The 23,474-nt window shown below is 40.7% G+C and overlaps 1 protein-coding gene across 4 annotated transcripts in view; it reads right to left on the reverse strand.

The window, feature by feature from the left end:
- The window catches only part of SYTL3 (synaptotagmin like 3), a 96,294-nt gene that overhangs the window by 50,164 nt on the left and 22,656 nt on the right, over positions 1 to 23,474 (reverse strand). For 3 of the 4 annotated variants that reach the window (XM_082475554.1, XM_082475556.1, XM_082475555.1), the window contains exon 4: positions 15,471 to 15,535. In XM_082475554.1, coding sequence (XP_082331680.1) covers positions 15,471 to 15,535 — 65 coding nt within the window. Of the gene's footprint in view, positions 1 to 15,470; positions 15,536 to 21,187; positions 21,315 to 23,474 lie in introns of those variants that run through there. The other variant, XM_082475557.1, reaches the window with a different exon arrangement.

A 23,474-nucleotide genomic window follows, 5' to 3' on the forward strand; every position in this document is an offset into this window, starting at 1 on the left:
TACCCAATAAAGGCAGACTGAATGACTCAAACAACCACCACAATTAGATATCACCTCATACCCATTACAATGGCTCTTAAACAACAACAACAAAAAAGAGAAAACAAGTGTTAGCATAGATATGGAGAAATTGGAACCCTTGTGAATTCCTAGTAGGAACATAAAATGGGGCAGCCACTAGGGAAAAACAAAATGGCAGTTCCTCAAAAAATTAAACATAGAATTACCATTTGATGCAGCAATTCCAATTCTGGGTAAAAACACAAAAGAAGTGAAAGCAGGGACTTGAACAGATATTCCAATGTTCATAGAAGCATTATTCATAATAGCCAAAAGGTAGAAGCAATCCAAGTGTCCATTGATACATGAATGGATAAACAAAATGTGGCATATACATACTATTAAATATCATTCAGTCTTGCAAAGGAATAAAATTCTGATATATGCTACAACATGGATAAAACTTGAAGACATGCTAAGTGAAATAAGGACAAATATATTATGATTCCACTTACATGAGCTACTTAGAGTAATCAAAATCATAGAGACAGAAAGTAGAAGGGTGGTTGTCAGAGGCTGCAAGAGGGTGGCGGAAGGGATGGAGGAGTTATTTAGTGGGTACAGAGTTGCAGTTTTGCAAGACGAAAACGTTCTAGAGACAGATGGTGGTAGTGGTTAAAGAACAACGAAAAGTTACTAATGCTACTGAACTGTACACTTAGAAATAGTTAAAATCGCAAATTTTATATTATGTATATTTTACAACAGTAAAAAAATGAATCTGGAGTTCTTCAATTTAAAATGATTTCTTGGATAGCCTCCTCCACCAGAGGGCAGACAGCAGAAGCAAGAAGAACTACAATCCTGCAGCCTGTGGAACAAAAACCACATTCACAGAAAGACAGACAAGATGAAAAGGCAGAGGGCTATGTACCAGATGAAGGAACAAGATAAAACCCCAGAAAAACAACTAAATGAAGTGGAGATAGGCAACCTTCCAGAAGAAGAATTCAGAATAATGATAGAGAAGATGATCCAGGACCTCGGAAAAAGAATGGAGGCAAAGATCGAGAAGATGCAAGAAATGATTAACACGGACCTAGAAGAATTAAAGAACAAACAAACAGAGATGACCAATACAATAACTGAAAGGAAAACTACACTAGAAGGAATCAATAGCAGAATGACTGAGGCAGAACGGATAAGTGACCTGGAAGACAGAATGGTGAAATTCACTGCTGTGGAACAGAATAAAGAAAAAAGAATGAAAAGAAATGAAGACAGCCTAAGAGACCTCTGGTACAACATTAAACGCAACAACATTCACATTATAGAGGTCCCAGAAGGAGAAGAGAGAAAGGACCCGAGAAAATATATGAAGAGATTATAGTCAAAAACTTCCCTAACATGGGAAAGGAAATAGCCACCCAAGTCCAGGAAGAGAAGTCCCATACAGGATAAACCCAAGGAGAAACACGCCAAGACACATAGTAATCAAATTGGCAAAAATTAAAGACAAAGAAAAATTATTGAAAGCAGCAAGGGAAAAACGATAAATAACATACAAGGGAACTCCCATAAGGTTAACAGCTGATTTCTCAGCAGAAACTCTACAAGCCAGAAGGGAGTGGCATGATATACTTAAAGTGATGAAAGGGAAGAATCTACAACCAAGATTACTCTACCCGGCAAGGATCTCATTCAGATTCGATGGAGAAATCAAAAGCTTTACAGACAAGCAAAAGCTAAGAGAATTCAGCACCACCAAACCACCCCTACAACAAATGCTAAAGGAACTTCTCTACGTGGGAAACAGAAGAGAAGAAAAGGACCTACAAAAACAAACCCAAAACAATTAAGAAAATAGTCATAGGAACATACATATCGATAATTACCTTAAACGTGAATGGATTAAATGTTCCAACCAAAAGACACAGGCTTGCTGAATGGATACAAAAACAAGACCCATATATATGCTGTCTACAAGAGACCCAATTCAGACCTAGGGAAAGCTGGAGTAGCAATACTCATAGCAGATAAAATAGACTTTAAAATAAAGAATGTTACCAGAGACAAGGAAGGACACTACATAATGATCAAGGGATCAATCCAAGAAGAAGATATCACAATTATAAATATATACATACCCAACATAGGAGCACCTCAATACATAAGGCAACTGCTAACAGGTATAAAAGAGGAAATCAACAGTAACACAATAATAGTGGGGGACTTTAACACCTCACTTACACCAAGGGACAGATCATCCAAAATGAAAAAAAATAAGGAAACAGAAGCTTTAAATAACACAATAGACCAGATAGATTTAATTGATATTTATAGGACATTCCATCCAAAAACAGCAGATTACACTTTCTTCTCAAGTGAGCACAGAACATTCTCCAGGATAGATCACACCTTGGGTCACAAATCAAGCCTCAGTAAATTTAAGAAAATTGAAATCATATCAAGCATCTTTTCTGACCACAACACTATGAGATTAGAAATGAATTACAGGGAAAAAACGTAAAAAACACAAACACATGGAGGCTAAACAATACATTACTAAATAACCAAGAGATCACTGAAGAAATCAAAGAGGAAATCAAAAAATACCTAGAAACAAATGACAATGAAAACACAACGATCCAAAACCTATGGGATGCAGCAAAAGCAGTTTTAAGAGGGAAGTGTATAGCTATACAAGCCTACCTCAAGAAACAAGAAAAATCTCAAATAAACAATCTAACCTTACACCTGAAGGAACTAGAGAAAGAAGAACAAACAAAACCCAAAGTTAGCAGAAGGAAAGAAATCATAAAGACCAGAGCAGAAATAACTGAAATAGAAACAAAGAAAAGAATAGCAAAGATCAATGAAAATAAAAGCTGGTTCTTTGAGAAGATAAACAAAATTGATAAACCATTAGCCAGACTCATCAAGAAAAAGAGGGAGGGGACTCAAATCAATAAGATGAAAAATGAAAAGGAGAAGTTACAGACACCGCAGAAATACAAAGCATCCTAAGAGACTAGTACAAGCAACTCTATGCCAATAAAATGGACAACTTGGAAGAAATGGACAAGTGCTTAGAAAGGTATAACCTTCCAAGACTGAACCAGGAAGAAATAGAAAATATGAACAGACCAAACACAAGTAATGAAATTGAAACTGTGATTAAAAATCTTCCAACAAACAAAAGTCCAGGACCAGATGGCTTCACAGGTGAATTCTATCAAACATTTAGAGAAGAGCTAACAGCCATCCTTCTCAAACTCTTCCAAAACACTGCAGAGGAAGGAACACTCCCAAACTCACTCTATGAGGCCACCATCACCTTGATACCAAAACAAGACAAAGATACTACAAAAAAAGAAAATTACAGACTAATAACACTGATGAATATAGATGCAAAACCCTCAACAAAGTACTAGCAAACAGAATCCAACAACACATTAAAAGGATCATACACCATGATCAAGTGGAATTTATCCCAGGGATGCAAGGATTCTTCAATATACGCAAATCAATCGATGTGATACACCATATTAACAAATTGAAGAATAAAAACCATATGATCATCTCAATAGATGCAGAAAAAGCTTTTGACAAAATTCAACACCCATTTATGATAAAAACTCTCCAGAAAGTGGGCATAGAGGGAACCTACCTCAACATAATAAAGGCCATATATGACAAACCCACAGCTAATATCATTCTCAATGGTGAAAAACTGAAAGCATTTCCTCTAAGATCAGGAACAAGACAAGGATGTCAACTCTCACCACTATTATTCAACATAGTTTTGGAAGTCCTAGCCATGGCAATCAGAGAAGAAAAAGAAATAAAAGGAATACAAATTGGAAAAGAAGAAGTAAAACTGTCACTCTTTGCAGATGACATGATACTATACATAGAGAATCCTAAAGATGCCACCAGGGCTTCCCTGGTGGCGCAGTGGTTGAGAATCTGCCTGCCAATGCAGGGGACGCGGGTTCGAGCTCTGGTCTGGGAAGATCCTACATGCCGCGGAGCAACTCGGCCCGTGAGCCACAATTACTGAGCCTGCGCGTCTGGAGCCTGTGCTCAGCAACGAGAGGCCGTGATAGTGAGAGGCCCACGCACCACGATGAAGAGTGGCCCCCACACCGCGATGAAGAGTGGCCCCCGCTTGCGACAACTAGAGAAAGCCCTCGCACAGAAACGAAGACCCAACACAGCCATACATACATACATACATACATACATAAAAAGAATGTAAGCAGACAAGAATAGCATTAAAAAAATAAAAAATTTAAAAAAAAAATTAAAAAAAAAAAAGATGCCACCAGAAAACTACCAGAGCTAATCAATGAATCTGGTAAAGTTTCAGAATACAAAATTAATGCACAGAAATCTCCTGCATTCTTATACACTAATGATGAAAAATCTGAAAGAGAAATTAAGGAAACACTCCCATTTACCATTGCAACAAAAAGAATAAAATACCTAGGAATAAACCTACCTAGGGAGAGAAAAGACCTGTATGCAGAAAACTATAAGACACTGATGAAAGAAATTAAAGATGACACCAAAAGATGGAGAAATATACCATGTTCTTGGATTGGAAGAATCAATATTGTGAAAATGACTATACTACCCAAAGCAATCTACAGATTCAATGCAATCCCTATCAAATTACCAATGGCATTTTTTACAGAACTAGAACAAAAAATCTTTAAATTTGTATGGAGACACAAAAGACCGCGAATAGCCAAAGCAGTCTTGAGGGCAAAAAATGGAGCTGGAGGAATCAGACTCCCTGACTTCAGACTATACTACAAAGCTACAGTAATCAAGACAATATGGTACTGGCACAAAAACAGAAACATAGATCAATGGAACAAGATAGAAAGCCCAGAGATAAACCCACGCACCTATGGTCAACTAATCTATGACAAAGGAGGCAAGGATATACAATGGAGAAAAGACAGTCTCTTCAATAAGTGCTGCTGGGAAAACTGGACAGCTACATGTAAAGGAATGAAATTAGAACACTCCCTAACACCATACACAAAAATAAACTCAAAATGGATTAAAGACCTAAATGTAACACCGGACACTATAAAACTCTCAGAGGAAAACATAGGAAGAACACTCTTTGACATAAATCACAGCAAGATCTTTTTTGATCCACCTCCTAGAGTAATGGAAATAAAAACAAAAATAAACAAATGGGACGTAATGAAACTTAAAAGCTTTTGCACAGCAAAGGAAACCATAAACAAGACGAAAAGACAACCCTCAGAATGGGAGAAAATATTTGCAAATGAATCAACAGACAAAGGGTTAATCTCCAAAATCTATAAACAGCTCATGCAGCTCAATATTAAGAAAACAAATAACCCAATCCAAAAATGGGCAGAAGACCTAAATAGACATTTCTCCAAAGAAGATATACAGATGGCCAAGAAGCACATGAAAAGCTGCTCAACATCACTAATTATTAGAGAAATGCAAATCAAAACTACAATGAGGTATCACCTCACACCAGTTAGAATGGGCATCATCAGAAAATCTACAAACAACAAATGCTGGAGAGGGTGTGGAGAAAAGGGAACCCTCTTGCACTGTTGGTGGGAATGTAAATGGATACAGCCACTATGGAGAACAGTATGGAGGTTCCTTAAAAAACTAAAAATAGAATTACCATATGATCCAGCAATCCCACTACTGGGCATATACCCAGAGAAAACCATAATTCAAAAAGACACATGCACCCCAATGTTCACTGCTGCGCTATTTACAATAGCCAGGTCATGGAAGCAACCTAAATGCCCATCGACAGATGAATGGATAAAGAAGATGTGGTACATATATACAATGGAATATTACTCAGCCATAAAAAGGAATGAAATTGGGTCATTTGTTGAGACGTGGATGGATCTAGAGACTGTCATACAGAGTAAAGTAAGTCAGAAAGAGAAAAACAAATATCGTATATTAACGCATATATGTGGAACCTAGAAAAATGGTGCAGATGAACCGGTTTGCAGGGCAGAAATTGAGACACAGATGTAGAGAACAAACGTATGGACACCAAGGGGGTAAAGCCGCGGGGTGGTGGTGGTGGTGGTGGTGGTGGTGTGATGAATTGGGCGATTGGGATTGACATGTATACTCTGATGTGTATAAAATTGATGACTAATAAGAACCTGCTGTAAAAAAAAAAAATTAAATTTAAAAATAAAAAAACTTGTCTATCAGCTTCAGAATAAAGACTAAATACCTAAAAGAATTTAAAAATAAAATAAAATAAAAATGATTTCTTGTTTAAGTATATGTGTGTCTGGTCTTTTAAAAAATGTATTCATATAAATAGTTTACTGTCCGATTGTCAAGATATTCCCTGGAAACTAAACATGTAAACATATGAATTCTGAATTCAGAAATCCTATTCAACTATTGCACCTTGGTTTCCCATTCTGTTCATTTAAATAGGAAAAGTGATGACAGAGAACGAGTTGGTCTTGACAATTCAGGACGAAAGATGTGGGTTGCCTAGACGGTCTCATTATCAAGGGGTAGTGGACAGAGAACGGAGGATGGCGGGAGAGGCAGAGACAGAGAAATGGTCCTGGTAGGAGCACTGGGGCTCAGAAGGCAGCAGGGAAGCCCTAGTCTCCTGGCGAATATTTGAGATACAAAAAATATATATCTGGGGTGAACTGATAGTTTCAAAGAAACTTGGACAGTCTAAACAATTCAATTTTTGAGTTGCTGCTATGGACAAAGTCAAAGGCATCATGAAACCAAAGAACCTGCCTCCAGAAGATTATCACCTAGAAACACTGGTTGAAAACAAAGTTCAAAGGTCAAGGTCTTACTTCACTGCATTAACCATAATCTGACTTGATAGTTTCTGTTCTAACCAGTTTAAATGGACCAGTCTAAACATCTGTCAGGGACGTGACAAGCAATCCAATCAGCTGGGAAAATCACTTCTTCTGAAAATCATTTCACCACACTCTTTTCTGGGTACCTATTTTGTATTTTCCTCCTAAAGAGAGTAGTGAGAAGAAAATACTCAACCGAGTAAGATACCACATTTTCTTTAAAATAAGACAAAAGCATATGCAAAATTTTATACCTGGAAATAAACATGATTTCATAAAGACACCCTCTCATGAAAGTAAGCACTAGGCACTGCATTTGTAACTTACAGAAAGCTTGCCTGAATCATTTTTGTAGAATCCTCTAAATTGCGGGGGAAGGGCTTTTCTGAGCCAACAAGTAGAGAGGCGATAAAGGCAGGGCCTTGTGCTAGAGTCACTACATATATACTGGTACCCACTTCTTTTAATTCACAAACCTGAGTGTTTCAGGCACACACAGCCGGTCGGATGCTGTCATGATGGCCCTGCGATCAGATGGACTACATCCAAGAATAAAACTCTGAAAAGTCACATGAGGAACTGAATCACATTCACCACTGAGAAGGGGAGAGAAAAGTTATTTCCCTTCATAATTATTAGGCATAGTATCATCCTGGTTAGTTATATAGTAGGTCCCCAAGACCATTAACAGAGGCTCTGTCTACAGTGCAGCCTTCCTACACGATTTCCCCAATTATCAACAATAGAGTAAAAACCACAATATATTGTTTATATATCACATTTGACCATTTTTAAACTTGAAAATTACTAGTATTAAAAGGATTAGTGCCATGACCTTTCTGCTTGTAAGCTCAAATATCAAGTCATGTAATGTCACGGTTGTAAAAATTTTTTTTTTAAAAGAATAAAGTAAAACATGTACCTGTACAGCAGGGAGCCAGAAGAGGGCACTATCTTTATATGCTTAGCAGTTGTCAAAAGAGTAAGTAAAGATGGGTTTCAGTTTGCTTTCTAGTTATTAGTGATCCTGAAAAGTTCCATCACAATTGTTCATTAAATTTGCTACTTTACCAGCGCCTCTCAAACTTAAAGTGTATGAGAAGAATTACTTGGGGACTTGTTAAATATAGTCGGACCCTGTGTCCACGGGGTCTACATCTGTATTCAACCAACCTCAGTGGAAAACTTCCAAAAAACAAAAATTCCAGAAAGTTCCAAAAAGCAAAACTTGAATTTGTGGCACACTGGAGACTATTTACATAGTATTTACATTGTATTTACAACTATTTACATAGTATTTACATTGTATTAGGTATTATAAGGAATCTAAAGATGATTTAAAGTATACGGGAGGATGTGGATAGGTTATATGAAAATACTACACCATTGCATATAAGGGACTTGAGCATCCTCAGATTTTGGTGCACAAGGGGTACTGGACCCAAACCCTGTGGATATCAAGGGATGTCTGTATATACTCTTGGGTCCCACCTGGTCCCACTGAATCAGGAACTTTGAATTTGATATGAAAGAGCCCTCAGCTGATCCTGGAGCAGGGGCCTCCGAAGCGGCAGTAAAACCCTCTGCAGGGAGATTCCAAATGCCTGAGAGTGGAGGGGGAGGTAACAGTACCAGAAGGGCAGGGAGCTGCCTAAAGATACCCTGGATGCCCTTGAAAATCTGTGCATTTTGATCATTCTGATATACCACAGATGAAAGGCAACTATGGCATATAAGAAATTAAGACAACAAAACTAAATATTAAATTACAAGACCTTAGAGGAAAAAAAAAGCCAGTCTATAATCAGAAAAAAAAAATTTTAAGGAAAGCAAAATATTTAAATACTTTTCATATCATCTCCCTGCAAAAATGGAGAATTGGGGCTCATTTTTTGGTTTTAAATCTTTTTAATGGTTGGAAAATTAGCAAAACAAACTACCACAATTAATACCTATTCTTCTTCATTGGATTATTACTTACACCTTTATCTATTTTCGAGGGAAATTTGGGGAGCATTTATCTTAAATGGCACATATCCAATAGGACCATTAAAAGAGATAAGTAGAAGCACAAAAGAAGGAAATTGGGTGACAGAGGGCATACATGATTCCTGGAATAACTTCAACTGGACATTAAATTTAGCTGTAGGTTTCTGGATGCCAAAAAGGAAAAGAACTCTAAGTTTTCGTTCTTAGGTGCCTAGTCGGTGCCACCACTGGCAATGGGTACTACTACATATAGCAACACCTTTTACCTCCAAACGGCTCTATCCTTGCTTCATTCATTCACTTACTCCTTTGCTCATAGCTCATACCCTCAAAGAATTCAAAATCTGCGTGTGTCATCCATGTGGTCAACGCCGCCACCCCGCCAGGGCTCAGGGCTGGGGTACAAGGTGAGCGGTGCCCCGAAGCTGTGCAAATCAATGGCCCTGCGTTACAAACCAATGGGGAAGGGACTGATTATGGAACAAATTGTACTGAGAAAACTGATGCTTGGGAGAATAAAGTAAAATTAGATCCGGCCTCCTGATGCATTGTGAAGTGTTGAACGTAAATAAAACATAGAAATTAGAAGTAAATATGGATATCCAACCGATGGCAGGATAAGGAAGGAGTCTTTAAGCATAAAAGAAAGAAATTATACAGGAAAAGGTAGATGTGACTATCAACAAGGAAAAATAAAAATCTGTATGTCAGAAAACATAAAGATACATATTCAATTTACAAGACCAAAGAGGGCAAACACCCTTAATATGAAGAACATCTACAGAAGGTCCAAAAGGTGGAAAATATTCAACCCCATTAGTCATTACAAGAATTTAAAGTAAACAGCAAGCAACTATTTTGGATGACAAATGTGGTTTTACCAGATGACAAAGTTGCTGTTGTTTATTTTTAAGGATAATTCCTACTGGTGAGAAGAAGATTACACCCTTCCTGGAGGCAATGTTCCAAACCTTTCATCTTGTCCTCTGCTTCTAGAAATATTCAGAGACATGACTAAGATTTATCTACCAGCGTGTTCACTGCACTTTTATTATTTTAATATTATGAGCTCCCAAAAATGTAACAACAAAACCTGAAATTCCCTAACTTTACAACAAAAGTTCCCCCACCAGGGATCAAACCCACGTCCCCTGCAGTGGAAGCGCGGAGTCTTCACTACTGGACCTCCAGCAATTTGTTAAATAATTGGTTAAATAAATTGGTTAAATAATGGTTAAATAAATGCTGTTTATTTAACAATTGGTTAAATAAATGCTGTCACATTCCAATGATGGAATGAGATGCAGTCACCAGAAATCATATAGTAAATGACATTTAAGGATATGAAAAAAATGTTCTTTGTAATTTATTAGGTGAAGAAATATCAGTATAAAAGTCTATATACAATTTGATCCCAATTATGTAAACACATTAGCTCAACTCATGAAATTGCCTCTATTCAATTTTTTTTTTTTTTTACCTAAGAACATCAATTCCTTATGGCTTAGTCTAAATGCTTTTTTAAATGTGTGTGAGAGTTATCCATATACATACATGGATACATATATTCACCAAATAACAGAAATGACATGCACCAACTATAAACAGTTCTCAGGGTGAAGTCACCATATTTTTAACATGGTTATGCTTTTCTTCATTTTTCTTTTTTTTTTTTTAATGAATATATCAGGTTTACATTCAGAACAAAATCACAAATATAACTTGAAATTATGTTCAAGAAGAAAGGATGTAATGGGGGCCAGAGTGTGGTGAGGGGGCTGCTCTCGGACCCAAACCTGCCAGGGTTGGGTGAATGAGCACACGCTTCCCCGAGGGGAGTCTGGCAAAACACGCCAAGCCTCTCAAGTGTTCACATGTCTGACCAGTCACTCTCCTTCTAAGAATCTGTCCAAAGGAAATGAGCAGAGATGCCAAGATAACTGTACAGGCTGTTCACTGCAGAATTATCTATAATATGATAACTTGAATACAGTGATACACTCACAGACAAGAGGGAACAAGTTAATAAATGGTAGTACATCCATCTGATGTATGTTATGTAGTCATCAATGTATGTTGGAAGGTCTTAATAGCATCAGGACATGTTTATGCTAAGCTGAATTTTAAAAGCAAGACAAAAACCTATATATTCTCTGACCACAAACACACTTTAAAAATTGGTAAGTCTGGGGACTTCCCTGGTGGTGCAGTGGTTAAGAATCCGCCTGCCAATGCAGGGGACATGGGTTCGAGCCCTGGTCCGGGAAGATCCCATGTGCCGCGGAGCAACTAAGCCCATGCACCACAACTACTGAGCCTGTGCTCTAGAGCCCACGAGCCACAACTACTGAGTCCTTGTGCCACACCTACTGAAGCCCGCGCACCTAGAGCCCGTGCTCCTCAACAAGAGAAGCCACCGCAATAAGAAGCCCGCGCACCGCAACGAAGAGTAGCCCCCGCTCACCGCAACTAGAGAAAGCCCGCGCACAGCAACGAAGACCCAACGCAGCCAAAAATAAATAAATTTTTTTTAAAAATTGCTAAGTCTGTATGTGCACCCACATGCACAGGATCACCTAGAAAGAGGGCCAGGAGAGTGTGTGCATGTATGTATGTATGTATGTGTGTGTGTGTGGTGCGCGTGTGTGTAATTAACAGTGGGTTTTTTGTTTTTTCGGTTTTTTTGTCTGTGCACGTGACGTGTGGGATGTTAGTTCCCCCACCAGGGATCAAACCCACGTCCCCTGCAGTGGAAGCGCAGAGTCTTCACTACTGGACCTCCAGGGAGGTCCTTAACTAACAGTAGTTTTAACCAGCGGTGGGATTTTTATTGCCTTCCGTCTACTGTTCTGCATTTCCCAAATATTCTGCAATGAATAGGCATTACTTCTATAATCAGAAAATAACTTATTTTAAAAGAGAAAAGAAATCTCCCCCTTCACAGAGGGTGGAGTACGGGGAAGCAGGTGGAGTCATGGAGATGAGCTAGGGGCTGCAGCCCTGGAAGCGGGAAAGAAGGGCCAGAGGAAGATTCCAGAGACTGGGGTAGGAGAAATGGCAGTATTTGCTGACTGACTGGATATGGGGTGGGGAGGAAGAGAGAGGAGTCAAGAAGGATTCTGAGGTTCCAGGCCTGGGACAGGGAATACAGGATGTGGTAGCCAGCCTCCTGAAGGGCCCCAGTGAGTCCTCCCTCCTGATATCCACACCCTTGTGTAGTCCCTACCGCCCTGAATAGAGCTGACCTAAAGGATACAGCAGAAGTGACAGGGTGTGACCATAGGACGCAGAAGTGACAGGGTGTGACTTCTGATGCTAGGCCATAAAGATATTGATGGAGACAGAAAATAGAAAGTAGGATAGTGGTTACAAGGGGCTTTGCAAGGGGAGACCGTGGAATGATAAATTCTGAAGATGGACAGTAGTGATGGTTGCAGAACAAGTGCATGTACTTAATGCCATTGAACTGTATAGTTAAAAACGGTTCAAATAGTAAATTTCATATCATGTATAAATTTCACCACAATAAAAACAATTTTTTAATATGAAGATGGATCGCAGAGCTCTGCCTTGGTCTGTCTTGGGTCATTTGCCGTGGGGGAAGCCAGTCACCATGTCGTGAGGGCCCTCACACTGCCCCGTGGAGAGGTCTAGGCGTGGAGGAACCGAAGCCCCCTGCTAACAGCAGCTCTAACTAGCCAGGTACGTGCGTGAGCCCCCAGGAGGCAGATCCCCCAACCCCAGGCAAGCCTTCAGCTGAGGATAGAAGCCATATAAAACGATAATGTTAATTGTTTTAACCCACTAAGTTTGGGAGGAATTTTTAACCCAGCAATTCGTAACTAATGCCTAGAAAGAGGCACAAATTTGAGCTGTCTCGTCCCCTTTCATGGCTTAAGCCACCATCTCACTTTCCTAGCTTCCACTTAGGATGCAGAAGGCTGGAAAGAGCCGTGTTCACACCATTACGACAAACACACTAGGTAATATGCACAATCACACTTTTTCTCGAACACATCAGAGCACCGAGGTGGCAGCTGGCTGCCTATTAGGGCCCAGCAGGGGGTGGGAGAGGGTGTCAGGGAGAGGGGGAGGGAGCTGACCCTTCGTCTTCACTGGCACCCACTCAGCAGCGGCCCTGGTGGTGTGTGCCCCCTGCAGTCACCATGTCTGTGCCCCCTCGCTGGTCTCCTTTTGTCTTTCCAGTCCTCCAACAATACCTGTTGAACCTATTCCCTAAACTAAATTCTGTTTCTTCAGATCTGTGTGGTTTCTGTTTTCCTACCTGGCCCTCAACTGATAGAGCACACAAACTCAGTTCAATCTCTTTCGGGGACAGAGATAAGTGTGGTGGAGTTCCCGCCTGTCCAGATAACCCTGCAGCATCCGAGCCTGGACCACCCGTGCTGACTCATCTCCTCCCCACCTCCCCCCACCTGTGGTCTGGCGCACAGTCCTACTTGTGACCCCCAACACGGCACTTTTCTTCATCGCGTCACGCCTTCCGAGCCCAACTCTACTAAAATCGGACAATAGGAAAATGAGGCACCTCAGCATTTGAGGAAGCATTGAAGAGAAGGAAGGATTCGTTTTTTCTTTGCTTTGTTTTATACCTTGGGAATAGACAACAAAAATGGAAAAGGATGATTTATGCTTAGGCTGACTTTCATTCCTCTAATTTTTTTCCTCACTGATGTTTTCACTCTGGGGGAAAGTCACTGGACAAGAACGAGAAACCCGGGAAGTCAGTCTCATTTCTTTCCTCCTCCCCTTCCTATCACCAGGGTAGCCTACTTCTTCCTCTCACTCAGAAGAGGAAGAGTGCTGGACACACGCACGTGCACACACGTATTCTGGCTGCAAATCAATTTCCCTATCTGAAGTAATGATACCGAAACTTACAACGTATTAAAAAAATTCTGGGATGTCTTCAGTGAGTTGGTTTGAGAAATAACAGAAACTTCCCTCCCTACAGACTTTTTATGAACTAGGACTAGATGTGAAAAAAAAAAAAGGAGAATCTATCTACCGCCTGAAGAAGACCCTAGCCTCCCAACCAAAAAGTATTTTCAAGAAACAAAACAATAAAATGTATAGGAAGACTCCAGACTGCCACTGCTCGCTTAGGTGACGCAACAGATATAGGCTGATGGCCCCAAGGGAGCAAACACTGCTCGGAAGATGAAAAAAATCTCAGATATCTCAATGGTTTGTGCTCTGCTCCAAAAGGCCTCCATACATAAATATATAGCTATAGTTACGCAGTATATCTGGGATATTAAACTTTCATGGACTGGTAATATTTAGGGAAAAAAAGTGTTAACAAGGCTGTTTGGGAACGAGAGAGAGGACACTAGTGAAAAAAGGATTGAGAAACACAGGTCTAGATAAAAATCACACACGCTGCATTTTTTTTTTTTTTGGCTTGAGCACTCCCAACAGTATTATATATTCCTCCAGATTTCTAATAAACTTGGCAGAATCATCACTTTTTCTTGAGTAAGAAGAGTCAGGAATGTAATCCAGGGGAGAATTTACCGCCGACTAAATCTCGGTGCACAGTGCTTTTATGAAAGCTGATTGTCAACACCCAGACGAATGGCTTCCTTTACGTGCCAACACACACTTTGGTTGAGGCTAAATAGCTTATTTCTCCACCTCAAACTGTTACTATTCCCTCCCACCAGAAAAAAAAGTGTTTCCAGCCACCCACATCCCTGCTAGGTCACTCCAGGCTCCCCTGTGTTCAGTCTCCACGGTGACACATCACAGAGACGGGTGCCACCCGTGTTACCACCGCGGACAGATGGGGTGTACTGAGTGTGCTGCCTCCGCTCTGTTCTGATGACACGTGTGTGACACGTGTGTGCGCCTTTGCCTGATAAGTCATCCTCTTATCTGCACAGCTCACATGCTGTGCCGTGACACTTCTGTAACCAAAGCATGACCCGTTTGCTCCACGGCCTTGAGTCCCAGTTACTAATCACACCATTATGTCAACTTTGCAAGTACTTTATAAGACATCCGGGGTACACAGACCAAATACACACCTCCACTCACATAATCGCGTGCGCTCACTTCATAGTCACCAATATCTGCTAAGTTCTAACGCAATTCACTCACTGTGGTCTTCAGTTATTCATTCAATCATTTTGGTCAAGGTTTGGGGCTGTAAGGAGCTAATAAGATTTTAAAAGCACAGTTTCTGCTTGTGGAGAGAAAGAGAAGGGCACAAATAATGATATAATATGAGGCATTTCAACAATTATGGAAGAGATGTATTTACAAACTGGTGTTTCAGAAGAGGGAGACATCACCCCCAGAAGCAGAAGTCAGGGAAACTTCATGGAAAACAGGTGGATTTCAGCAGGGTTAGGGTTGGGGTAAGTGCGGGTACAGAGGGAAGCCCCACAAGCGAAGGTGGTAAACCGCATGAGCTGAGGGGCAGAGGGAGGAAAGTTTAGACAAAAGGAACAAGAGGGCTGACCGGATAGAAGCCCATATACCACGCCTCGTTAAGTTTTTCATATTCAAAATCTTAATACCAAATATTTTTAAACTGGGAATATGTCATTTTACTTTAGTAAACATTTTGAGAGCATTTACCTTCAGTTGGAAATTTCTTGGCTCGTTCCTCAAAGAACCATTCTCCAGTTTTTATTTTCACGTTTCTGAAAAGCAAGCAGAAAGGAAGCCTCAGAGAGAGATGTGTGTGGTGCCATATTTGGCTCATACAAGGTAGCGAGATAACATCAAAACATTAGTCCGGCAAAGGACCTCAGAGTTCAAATTTCTGGCCCAAATCCCTAACTATACAGATTTCCCATAGAGATTAAGTGATCTGACTAGAAAGCAGCAAAGATGCAAATCTGAAAAAGAATATATATAAGAATACATTTTATATATATATATATATATACACACACACACATATATATATACTGAATCACTTTGCTGTACACCTAAAATGAATACAACATTGTAAATCAACTATACCTCAATAACAAATAAAAATAAGTAAAATAAAAAGAAAGATAAGGTTTTTTAAAAAGCAGCAAAGCTGGAGTTTCTACTTGGGTACATTTTACCCTGCATGTCAATGTAATGTAACACAATAAATATACAAGGAGAAACAAAGTTGCCACCAAAATGATCAATTTATCATGTTTATGGTGGGGAGCAATGGCATGAAGGAAAATCAACAAAGAAATTCAGTGCTGTCTATTTAGCTAAGAAAGAGATCATCCTTAGGTTAGGCTGAGGTTAGTTTGAGCTAACTACAACATTTACCAAGAGCCAACAGAGCAGATTCACCTGAGAAGTTTCCTGGCAGCACCTGAAATCTGGGATATGGGATCAAAGGGCTTCACTGGAGATTTGTGGACCACTTGAGAGACGGGGGACGTGACCTCTCGTTGGGAAGCCGGTCTGACAGCGGCTCCCTGGGCATCTCTACATCCCCTCCCATCCTACTCACAGGCCCAGCAGCACGGGAGCACTTTGTACAGTCACTGGTTGAAACTGAAGTCCCAAAGCCTGTTTTACTCTTGATAGTTTCCAAGTTTCCAAATTTCTAAACAAACCACCCTCAACCTCAAAGAGCCTCAGAAAGGTAAAACTGTCAATAGCCTTTCAGGACATAAAAAGTTAAACACACAGATACTATAAATTATTCACACCATTAAAATAATGTGCTGTAAAACTTGTCAATTCCTAGGTCATGCAAATTTAAGAAAAATGAAAACTTCAGTCAAATTCTCTTCTATAAGTACTTACTGAAATACATTCTCCATTAGGTTCCTTCAGGCTACACATGATCTCAAATGGATTTTAAGTTAATGCTTACAAATGCAGTAAATTCACAAATATATGCCAATCTACATTTTTTTTTTTTTTAAGTATCCTATCTTTCTCTATGGAGCCTTAGTAGTTGTCAGAAGACATCAACCAACTCCCTCCCCTTCATCTTGTTAACAACTATTATATTCTGATTAGTATGCAAATGATTATTCCCAATGCTTAGTGACCAGAACAAGGAGAACATATGCAGAGCGTTTATGAATTTTGGCAACAGAATTTTGATAATCAGTCACTATCATTCAGAGCCAAAGATACATAAAACATGCAACTGTGATATATCACTAGAGAGACAGGGGAAACTTTTCTTCCGTAAAATCAGAAACTCAGATATCTAATCTACTAAATCGACACAAAACACGTGAAGGAGAACTCAGCATCTCAACGGAAGTTTTCCCCTCTGGTACTTGAAGACAAGCAGAGGATCAAAACCCAGGGAAAGTTCACAGAGATGAACGGGGGGCGGGGGGTGCGTTCACGCTCCTTTGAATTGCCATACCCACAACTGCTCTATTTCTGAGGACGCTTCGTCCATCCTTATACAGCGGGACAAAGTCTAAGGGGAGAGTAGGAGAGGAAAATCAAATGTGGAAACAAGGAGGCCTCCATCTGATAAACAAACATCACTTCCTGATGTTTATTTTCCTGGGGGTGGTGACCCTTCCAGCTCATCTACTCTCTCACACTCTCCAGCCCATTACCTGTGACCAAAAGCATTTACATATGAGACAGGTGCTGGGGGCGGGGCATGGCCTCAGACTGGACCTGAGAGAGATCAGAACTAAGAATTCAGTGGCAAATCAAACCATGAATTTACAGTCAGCTGATCTAGCCAGACACAGGCCACCACTGAGAAGTAATCACACCCGTAGATGCACAATCACGAAAAAGGAAGAACAGCTAAGGGGACGGAGAAGAGGAAGGTGAAAACGCCCGAATAAACATTTTTTTATTACATTTTACAACATTTTATTACAAAGTCCTCCTCTAGCCCTGGTTTCAGAACCTATACAAGAAGCAGATAAAGTAGAATATTAGTATCTCCTAGTGCTAGCCATCTAACGTTACCATCTAATTATCTAACTGAATCCCAACGGATTACTTGTGAAATTCAAGCAGGAGCTTCCCTGGCAGGGACAGATTTGAACACAAACCCACAGGTCTCTTGGGCTTATCTGTGACTAAAGAATGGAAGGATAAAAGTACCACAGGCCTAAACCATACGACGACAAGTACTTCTTGCATTTGAGGCTATTTCCTTTGAGAACTAGATTGGAGCTGGATCTCCATAAACTCTTCTGCAGAATCAGCTGTTTCATAAGCATTTATTCCCTAATGGTTTTCATAAGGGTTCCCAGTCCACACAAATCCCAAGTGTTATAAGAAGGACCATTTATGGCTCTAAGACAAAGGTGAGCAGATCTTGCAGTGTCTCTGTCCTCATTAGGGCCAACACAGGGTAGCGTGACTCACAGTAACCAAAGGAAACATTCTCTCCCCCCTCAGCGATGACTCACTCAGAATTTGGCTATGAAAGCTTCTTGGAACATTTTCTGAACCCAGCAATAGATTAATGGTTTTAAATTTCTCTCGCAGAATCATGACTTGCTTCTTTAAAACTTTTTCGATCAATTGATAAATCCATCTCAGAAAGCAAAATCCAAGGATGGTGAAGAGAGCAAGAGATCTAGAGTTCCATGTCTGACTTTCCATGAACTCTGCGTGAGGATCACTTTAACTAGAAACGCCAAGCACACGGTACATCGACAGCTCTTAATAAACTGCTGGAGGTTCCAGCATCCATTTTCATAGCCTTGAACTCTGCTAGTGCTGTCATTTCATTAGCAAAAGAGAAATAACTGTTGAAAAGCACTTTGCAAATTCTAGCACTCAAACGTTCAATAATACGATGAATGGAGGACCCTAATAGAAAGATATTCAATAGTCTGACCTCATTACTATCGCAAGCAGTGAGCCAAAGAGGCCTGCTGGAATGCACTTTTACTTTGCATTCAAATTACTAGCATCTGCAGGTGGGTAAGCCGTCACATCCATGCTTTATGTTCCAAGAAGAGCCAGCATGATGTCCCTAGAATTGCTTAATGTATTTCTACCATTCAATGAACAAGAGGTAGAAAATTCATCTGCATGCCAGGATTCTTTGACTGCCTTAAAGACACACATCTCCCAGGCAGATTTGTGCTCTAACCAGTGCCCTGATGGCAAGGAAGCCTCTAGAAAAGCCTTGGTGGCTTATCAGACAAAACAAGCTATAAAAACACCAAAAGAAGCAGCCAGATATTGTAAAACTAAGATCAACCTAATTTCTTTGTACTGGCTTGTCCAACCACTTGGTAATTCCCAGCTAAAGTGGTCCTATGCACCCATACAGTTGAAAAAAATTTTTACTTCAAATAATCTTATACCTAAGGCGGTTTTCAGTTACAAAACAAAATGATGAGGTTTTTTTCCCTCCATCAACTAGCTCAGTTGATCTGATTTCAATGTTCTTACGGGAAAAAAGACTGATCATTGTGATTAAATCCTAGGTAACCAGGAGTCAGAATCAAGATGAAGATAAAGAAACGGTTTTAACCAAGCAGCTACCATCACTTCTTGCAACACATGAATAACTCTACTTAACCGCAGAGAAAAGGCAGGTCCCCCGCGCGTCATACTCAGTGCTGTATCCACAGCCACGAGCACAACAGAGGGACACGGTGGGGCTGGTGACTGCGGGTGGGCTGATGAATGAATAGCCCCACCCCTGCAGGAAGCACCCTGAGAACTGAAGGGATAAGGTGGGACCGACACAGGTGGAGCCCTGGTGGTACCAAGGCATGATGTGCACCACGCCCTCTAAATGTGTAGGGGCAGGGATCACAAACGCAGGCACCAAGCAGACGCTCTAAACGAAGGGCGTGGCTAAGGGATGAAACAAGAGAGAGGGGCGGGCACTGTCGTGAGCTGCAGAACCCATGCCCCGTTGTAAGGCGTTACAACGATAAACATTAGACATGGAGCAGGCCAACAAAACAAGGCCTGTGGGCTGTCTGCAGCCTGTTGGCCACGAGTTTGTGATTCCTGGTTTGTTACATCAGATAATTTAGTCAATGAAAGAAATAACAATTCTACTGCAGCTGCACAGAGCTGCACCTGTTAAAGTCTCAAACAGAAATCGAGTTAGACCTTGTGCATCACCTTGCCTTCCCCATAGATCAAAGAAGGGACTCCACCACCACCGACAGGTCACGAGACCACAGAGACAAGGAGCGTGTACTCTGTTGGCAAACCCTGAACCTGGATGTCTGAAGACAATGCAGAGCCTCTGACAAAAGGCCACGGGCAGGAGAAACAGAGCCCTGCAGACCAGGAACGGCTATTCAAGGTGCATCACTGCGGGAACCAGGGAAAGTTTCTGAAGGCAGTTGTCTTCAAAAGCATTTAAAAACCGCCTCCATGAAAAGGAAACAAAGACATAAGGAAAAGCCAGGCTGAAGTGAAGAGACAACAGACTAGAATAAAGGAAGATTTACAAAACGAACAATGCAAACGCAGAACAAGCTGTTTTACCAACAGGAAAGAGCAGAATGGAGAGTCTGGAAAGTTGAATCAGTGATGCTTTCGCAGAACATGAGAGAAAAAGACATTAAATATTGAAGGAGAAAATAATACAAATGTAGGATACAGAACAAGGCCAACCTAAGTTATTCCCGAAGAAGCCTGGGCAAGTGGCATTGAAGAATAATCAGAATAATTAGACCGGACTGAAGAAAATGTTACTGAGTCAAAAAGTAAGCAAACTCCCACCTCACACCCATTAGCGGCTACCATTAAAAAAAACAAACAGAAAATAACAAGTGTTGATAAGGATGTGAAGAAACTGGGACCCTTGTGCCCCTTGTACACTGTTGGTGAGAATGTAAAATGGCACAGCTGCTGTGGGAAACAGCATGGCGGACCTGAAACAATTAAACATAGAAATACTATGTGACCCAGCAATTCCACTTCTGGGTACATACCTGAAAGAACTGAAAGCAGGGTCTCAAAGAGATGTTTGTACACCCGTGTTCACAGCAGCATTATTCACACAGAGCCAAAGGGTAGAAGCAACCCAAGCAGCCGTCAGCAGATGAAATGGACCAACAAAATGTGATACATACACGCTCAGGAATGGGACGCAGCCTTAAAAAGGAAGGGATTCTGCAATGCGCTACAGCACGACCGAACCCGGAGAACAGTCTACTCGGTGAAATAAGCCAGTCACCGAAAGACAAACACTGTATGACTCCACCTATGTGAGGGACCTAGAGTAGCCAAATTCACAGAGACAGAAAGTAGGATGGGGGCTGCAGGGCTTGGGGGGAGGGAGAAATGTTTAACGGGTACAGAGTTTCAGTTTTGCAAGATGAAAAAGCCTGGAAACGGATGGGGCTGATGGTCCCATAATAACGCGAACGTGTTACCTAGCCGAGTTGGTTTGCCCGTCGCGCAGCAAGCCGAAACGCTGGGACGCTGAGGTTGGCGGCAAACAGCGCAGAGACAGCGAACAGACCTCAGATCCACCTCCCGGAAGGCAAGGGGCTCGAGGTATTTATGGGATGAAGGATAAAGAAGCAGGGCGGTCTGAGCGTGGGGAGCGTGGGGAAAGGTGATTGGAAAAAGGTGGGTCCTCGCCCTTCTGAGCAGTAAATAGGCTACAGGTCTCTCTGCACGTGGGAAGATGCAGGAGCTCAGCACGACCTGAGGATGGAGTTTTCTGCCCTGTGACGTCAAAAGGTCACGGCCCGGACGCTCGCGCATGCCCAGTTGGAGGGTTGGGCCAGTCTAAACCAGTTCAGCTCAAACTAGACGCAGCTGACTCCAAGTACCTGGAAAACAACTCCGGCAAACATCTCACCGTTTAGAACAATAACGGAGGGCAGGCAAGTCTTGTAGATGACCTTGATGAGTGAAGGCCGGTGAAATGGATTTGACTAACGATTACCCATGGTTTCAAATGTATTTAATGCCACTAAACTGCAAACCTGCAATGGCTAAGATGCTGAATTTTAGGTTATGTGTATTTTGCCACAGTAAAAGGTAATTTTTAAAAAAACAAAACAAGCAAATCCAAGAGACAGGCAGCTCAAAGGAACTTTCCTTATTCCATAAAAATCAATGTGGAGAGACTCAGACCCAGGCATGTACTGGAAACTGTTTTTAATTACAAGGATACAGCAAAAAACCAATATGCTTCTAGTACATAAAATCCAGATGATCAATAAAGAAATAAAAATAAAGCTAGTCTCCAATGTCTCTGTCACATTAAATTCCAAAAGACAACGATAACACATTAACTGAACTTTGAGATGAAAAGTTGGGACTTGAGATTTAAAAGCCAGTGAAGTCCTTACTCATGAGAAAAGGCTACCGAAGGCATCCTCAGATAGGCAATGGCTTAGGACACATGCCACCCACATGCTCTTCTGGGAAGAAAAATCTTTGAAGAGACACTGCAGTTCACTGAAAATGAATCAAAATAAAGGACCTGCAAATTGGGAAATCATGGTCTCAAAGATATCTGCATTCATGAAACAGTGCAGCAGTGGAATCATCTAAAAATCGGTAAATCCACCCATGACTTGTGTTTGGTACTAGAATGCACTCTTGGTCTGATCTATGGACATGGGTCTGTTATTGTAGAAATTCCTGTGAACACTGGAAAGGACGTACAAGCCTGTCTGGTATCCCTACGTGCCCAGTATCCTTAACTCTCGCCTACATTTCAGCCCAGAGTTTTAACCACGGCAGCACTTCACCACCACGCTGAGTGCCAGACTGGGAAAATGGCCTCCTGGCACTGACCTTCCTGCAGGGTGAAAAGTTTCAGCTGAACTGAGTGACCACTTCGAGTATGAACTCAAGGGTATGGAAAGCTTACTCATCTCAAAAAGGCTTTAAAAGCAAGACCTGCCGTGACTAATCAAGTGCTGACCACAGAAGAAATTTCAACTTCAACAACAATAAAAATGACACTCAAACTACTGTGAAAACATTCCCTTCAGTAAGCACAAAATAAGCTTTTCAAAAATAAACTTTTTCAAAAAGTATCCCACAAATTTCCACTTTTTAACTATATGTTTGGTAACATAAGGCTTCAAAGGCTGTTAAGTAATCCTTACTCTCATTTGGCCAATGAATAAAAAGAATATCATGATCCTTTACGTAATTATCATCTATCCTGTTCCCACAGAAAGCAGTGTACCTATACCATGTGAAACAGCCAAGCTTTCTTGTGAGAACTAAAACAGATGCTATCTCCAAATCAGAACTAAGAAGAAAAAACTGTATTTCAAAGAACAAAAGGCTTTTTCTCTGTGAAATTAATTTTAGTGGCTAACCTTTTGAAAATTTATGGCTAACCTCTTGAAAATTTATAAATGTACAGCTATGTGTAATATTTTACTCAGTATATTTAACTTGTCTATGTACTTTTTCATGTGAAACGAATTAACATAGTTCCTATCGACAATGCTAAAAATCAGATTAGAAAAAAGAAGAAATCAAGTTTTGAAACAAAGAGAAGCAGTAGAAAAATGTCATTTTCACCTTGGCACCAAGCCAAAATCCTTCCTTGGCCAACTCTGTTAAACCATACCTGGTGTTCAATTTCTTTTCAGTCTTTTATAGAGTTATACCTTTTACTCACTTGGGCAGAAGGATTTACAATAATGAGTTGGAATTATTCCATTCTCATACATTAGTTATTTG

The sequence above is a fragment of the Balaenoptera physalus genome (assembly GCF_965194825.1).
Source record: "Balaenoptera physalus genome assembly, chromosome: 9".
Classification (NCBI taxonomy): domain Eukaryota; kingdom Metazoa; phylum Chordata; class Mammalia; order Artiodactyla; family Balaenopteridae; genus Balaenoptera; species Balaenoptera physalus.